Source organism: Microplitis demolitor, chromosome 8, assembly GCF_026212275.2.
Source record: "Microplitis demolitor isolate Queensland-Clemson2020A chromosome 8, iyMicDemo2.1a, whole genome shotgun sequence".
In the NCBI taxonomy this organism is placed as follows: domain Eukaryota; kingdom Metazoa; phylum Arthropoda; class Insecta; order Hymenoptera; family Braconidae; genus Microplitis; species Microplitis demolitor.
The window spans coordinates 12250462-12256208 of record NC_068552.1 but is presented as its reverse complement, the minus strand read 5'-3'; the positions used below and the strand labels follow the sequence as shown (position 1 = coordinate 12256208).

General features: G+C 25.9%; 1 protein-coding gene across 1 annotated transcript; it reads right to left on the bottom strand.

The window, feature by feature from the left end:
- Positions 1 to 3947: 3947 nt before the first annotated feature.
- Positions 3948 to 5319, bottom strand: LOC103573904 (eukaryotic translation initiation factor 1A, X-chromosomal). Its single transcript, XM_008553162.3, has 5 exons — positions 5087 to 5319; positions 4776 to 4859; positions 4451 to 4687; positions 4257 to 4357; positions 3948 to 4141 (listed from the first exon to the last, which is right to left on the bottom strand). Exons 1-5 carry the CDS (start codon positions 5100 to 5102, stop codon positions 4136 to 4138), a joined length of 444 nt encoding a protein of 147 aa, XP_008551384.1. The 5' UTR covers positions 5103 to 5319; the 3' UTR covers positions 3948 to 4135.
- Between the last annotated feature and the right edge of the window lie 428 nt (positions 5320 to 5747).

Sequence of the window (5747 nt, the reverse complement as noted above, 5' to 3'; positions counted from 1 at the left end):
TATACAAGAGTAATTATTGTATGTATTAATAACTTTTAAATGCTGTTTTTTTTTGTGTTTTTTTTTTTGTTTTTTTTTTTGTTGCTAGGAACAATGTGAATAACTTAAAAAAAATGAATAATGGATTTATGAAAACTAATTATTTGTTCTCTACTTTGAAATTTATTTAATAATTATTTTATCTTATTAAATGTATGCTTAAAAATCTTACACAAGTAATAAAATTTAATTACTGAACAATTAGTAAAAAGCAAAAGAATACGTATATTTATTTAAGATAGAAACAATATCTTAAATTATTTTTAAATTCATGCAATTGTGGATAATTATGCAGATGAAATTTCATCCTTCAGGCCGTTGATGTATTCAAAATATATACGATTTACTTTGAACTATATCATCTACAAAGAAAAATTAATTATATTTTATTTTCAAAGCTTAAGTAAATGATTATTATTATTTGTACTTGTCAACAGATAATTTATACATATATATATATATATATATGTATTAGACCGATTCAAAAAAATCGACTATTTCTTTTTTATCAAGGACACACTCAGAAGTTTCAGTGGGATCAAAGACGATGCAAGTTAAAATTTGAGCCCTCAATATTAATATTAAGTACTCCTTGATTGCGATTTTCTATTTCCCATTTAAATAGCATGGGGAAAAAAATTTTCAAGTTTTGAATTTTATATCTCCGTAATGACGTATTGTACAAATAAGCCCAGGATATAATTTGTAGGAAATGTAATGCTCTACAAAAAAGTTCTCTTATGATTTTTTTATACATCCATCTGTTCAAAAGTTACTTAAGCTTTAAGTCAAATTTATATTAAACTACGAGATCTTTTTACTTTTCCAGCGAAACTATTAGACTTATTACAAAATGTCATAAGACCTTTTTTGTAGACAATTTTATTTCCTACAAATTATTTTTGATAAAGTTTTTTAAAATTCCACGTTGTTTTCTAGTTATTACCGGTTTAGTGTCAAGATCTTAAAATCTATCCCAACACTATTTTTTTAAAGTGCTTTCCATCAAAATGTTAATAACTAGAAAACCATACAGAATTTCAAAAAACTTTATCGATGATAAATTATAGAAAATAAAATTGTCTACAAAAAAGGTCCTATGACATTTTGTAATAACTCTGATAGTTTTGCTGGAAAAGTAAAAAGATCTCGTAGTTTAATATGAATTTGACTTCAAGCTTAAGTAACTTTTGAACAGATGGATATATAGAAAAATCATAAGAGAACTTTTCTGTAGAGCATTAAATTTCCTACAAATTATACCCTGGGCTTATTTGTACAATACGTCATTACGGAGATATAAAATTCCAAACTTGAAAATTTTTTTCCCCATGCTATTTAAATGGGAAATAGAAAATCGCAATCAAGGAGTACTTAATATTAATATTGAGGGCTCAAATTTTAACTTGCATCGTCTTTGATCCCACTGAAACTTCTGAGTGTGTCCTTGATAAAAAAAAAAATGAATTTTTTTGAATCGGTCTAATATGCATATTAGACTGATTTTCATTCTAATACAAATAGATAAAGAGCATTGAAGTATATTGAAAAACTTACAAAAGATAATTTGTCCGAAATGAAACGGTCTACAAAAAAGGTCGTATGACATTTTGTAATAAGTCTGATAATTTCATCATAAAAGTGGAACAATAATAAGAATTCTATAAATTCAACTTTGATCTCGAATAAACTTTTGAAATATTGAATTTATCAAAAAGTTATGACTTTTTCATAGATCACTTGAGGCAGTATTCTACTTTGAACACATATAAAAAAGGATATTTTTTACGAGTTTTTAATGAGATTATGAATAAAGATATACATTTAGGGTTTGTTAGGCTCAATAAATATTATATTGAAATACTTAAAAAAAAAAAATTATTATATATTTTAAATACTTTTAACATACAAAAACATCATTCGAATACAACGCCTTGATTAGTAGGTGGGTCTGCGCTTGGTGTTAAAATTTCAACAATAGACAATCTAAAACAGAAAATTGATTAATTTTTAGATTCAATATATCACTATAAATCGGCTGAACTAGGATTTTTAATGTACATGCAAAAATAACAAAATAGCGGTGAAAAAAAATAGCCCCTTTTTGAGCGTTCAAAGTAGAATTCTGCTTTAATTCTCTACAAAAATGTGGATTGATCTTTTCGGTTTACTTATTCGTTAATTAATGAGTTATTAATTTCCAAAATTAAAAAAAAATTTCTCATGTTATTTAAATGGAAAATGGAAAATTGCAATCAGGAAGTACTTCACGTTGATATTAAGAGCTCTAATTTTAACAGGAATTTTTTTTTACCCTTCTGAAACTTTTGGAAGTGTATCAGTGAAAATTAAAAAATAGTCGATTTTTTTGAATCAGTCTGATATCTATATATACTTATTGAAGCCTTCAAGATACGCTTTGATTGTTTTAATGGTTAAAAAGTTGAATAAAAGAAGTTAAAGCGTATCTATATATTTAGATAAAAATAAATAAAAAAGGAGATAAGATGAAGAAAATATAAATTCAAAAATAAATCTTTTAGATTGAATATATTCTATTAATATAAAAATATCGATATAATTATTATAATAATATATTGTATTGAAGACAATATGACTGCACGTCTGAGATTTATAAATTATTATTGTACCTACATCTATTATTAATTGCATTCAACAGACTTGCCTCGGACGGAAGGCACAATCATTTAACTCTATCAAATAATATATATATATATATATGTCTTCTTCATCATCAACAAATGTGTAATTTGCCACTGAAAGTAATGCGTTAATACTAGTATTCAAATAGTTTTTATTTATAATTTTAATTAATAAAATTAATTATTATATATAGTATTAATTATAAAGAAATTAATGTTCCATAACTTTAAAGTATATTAATTTTTTTTAATTGTTTTATTTAATTTAATTTAAAATATTTTGATACTAGTATTAACTCAACGAATTTTTCGGAACTTTTGTACGGTTGATTTTTAATTATAATGGAATTAGCTCTAACAAACAAAAAAAAAACCATAACAATAAACCTCTGCAGCTTTTCTATCCTCTATTTTTCCGATATCCATATCTATCGAACATGAGTAAAAAGTCATATTGTAAATTGTGATAGTTTTTAATGACAGCTTATAATAATAATAATAAATAAATAATGTCGATTATTATCATGTATTCACTTTTAAATTTTTTGTATACCGTGGCCGTTAAAAATTAAAATTTTCTTTTGATTTAACTTAATAACTATTTCTAATTGCGGCAGTCGATTATGGTCCCATGTTCATGACCACTATTTACCTACGACGTACGGAGTCACTCTCGCATAGAATGGAAACAGATTTATGATCATTGTTTCTTGTCGACCTCACACATCCCCTAATGTAACGTAGATAACTTAGATACTATATGGACAGATGTGAACATCCACGTCTTAGGTAATTTTTTCAAGGTCACAAAATTAAATGTTTTTAATAAAATGCACACTAGTTTCGGACAATTATACAACTTATTTATTTGAAAAAATTTTTCAAAAATATTAGCCAATCAAACAAATTATATCAATAAGTATTATTTTCAATTTAACGGAATATAACATTGAATCAAACTTTTTATTTCGCTGATATGCGAAAAAAGTTTAGCTGATGATAATTATATTAAAAAATATTTATTTAGCTACACTACAATTATATTTATCAATAAAAAATGGTAATGTAATTAAATTAATTGTCCTAAATACTTAATATATTTTTACTACACATATTCAATTACACGACGTCAATTTTCATTAACATAATCATAAGAAAAATTGAACAATTGCGTTTAAAGATACATGATGTCAATAATTTAAGTGCGTTTGTAGATAAGAAAACAACGTTTATGAAAAAACAAACGAAAAAAAATGATAGTTTATTTTATAGATACAATTACTTATACACGTGGAAGTTTAAGAGTTGTTTCCTTTTATTTATTTAATATAATTCTTTTTTTATCTGATTAAATTGTTGAAAGTTCAACGGATCTTATCTTGTTTTGCAAATTTTACTTCCTACCATTTTTCTTGCTATTCCCTTATGACTGATCAGATCTGAAATAAAAATCAATAAATAACAATGGAATCTATTTATTTAAAATACTTAAAATATTAAATTACACTATTTAAATACTGGTATAGTTTATAATTAAAATAGATAAATTCTTACATTCTCTACGTCATCATCGTCCGAATCAGTTACTTCATCACCAAATTCAATGTCTTCATCAAATCCATCTTCCACAAACGTGACGGTATCGTTAATACGAACTGTAAATAAATAAATAATTTACTAGTAAAATTTATAATCTATTATTATGGAATAAATGCGAAAGCTTATTAATAATATTATAAATATCGTACCAGTTTCTGGGAATTCTCCATAAGTTTTAAGATTTCTCGCTTCATCTGCGGTATATTTCAAGATGACATCAGCTTTAGCATCTTGATAATCTCTAAGTCCAATCAATATAATATCACCCTGATTTATCCAAACTTTTTTACGTAATTTACCTCGAATATGACACAATCGTTTTACCCCATCGAAACACATAGCCTCAAGTCTACCATTTCCGAGCATTTTTGTTACTTGAGCGTATTCTAAAAAAATATATTATTCCAATTACATTTACAATCTTATTATTGCCCTTGACCAAATAACCTATACATATGTTACTATGACTCTTACCTTGTCCATCTTCTTTGAACACCAACTCTCTTTTCTCTGTTTCATTTTCATTCTTACCCCTTCTCCTATTTTTTCCTCCCTTTCCTAAAATAAAACGAAATAAAAATTATTGAAATTAATTAACATTTAATCATTTACTTTGACACAAGTTTATAAAATAGAAAATGATAAACGCTGAATAAAAATAAAAATTGACATTAGACAAAAACTAACCCTACTGTGGCGTATTAAAATTTAAACATTAAAATATTTACAATTTTACAGTTAAATTAATAACTATTACATTCAATTTATAATATTCGATTGCTTACCCTTATTCTTCGGCATTTTGTATTATTTGGACAACACAAAATAAATAATTAATTAATAATATTTGTCGCGAAAACACAGAAAATACTACTGCACCACGCGAATGCTCACGAAAGAGGAAGATGGCTATCGAACGTCAAACTTGATAAACTGAAATGATTGAAAATCTTATTTTTTGAAAGTTCTAAAAAATTTTTAATTCAATTTTAAATTTTTTTAGTGATAATAATTTAAGGTATATTTTTAATTTTATTAAATAATTTAAAAAAATAATATTATTTTTGATTCATGGTAAAAAAAAATCGAAATACGATTGGAGAATTTAAAGATTTTTGAAACGCATGCGCTTTAAAATTTTAGCTTTAACTGAGTGGTGGCAGCAATGTTCTGTGAGCGGAAATCAGCAACAGGTCTGAGACGTAAGACTTAGGCCTCTTGAACTTGATCACTGGCCAGGCGTGGGTCGGGTCGACGAAAATGTGCCAAGTGTTATGTCCTGGGAGGTTACTAGGATCGGAGCTGACGCCACCTCCTGGACAGTGGGCAGTTCGTTGTCACGCGGGACCAAATTTTGAATTTGAAAACAGTGGATAAATTTATTGTTTACTACGATGATGATGATTATGATTGTTATTTAATGAAATAATTAAACTATGATTAAGG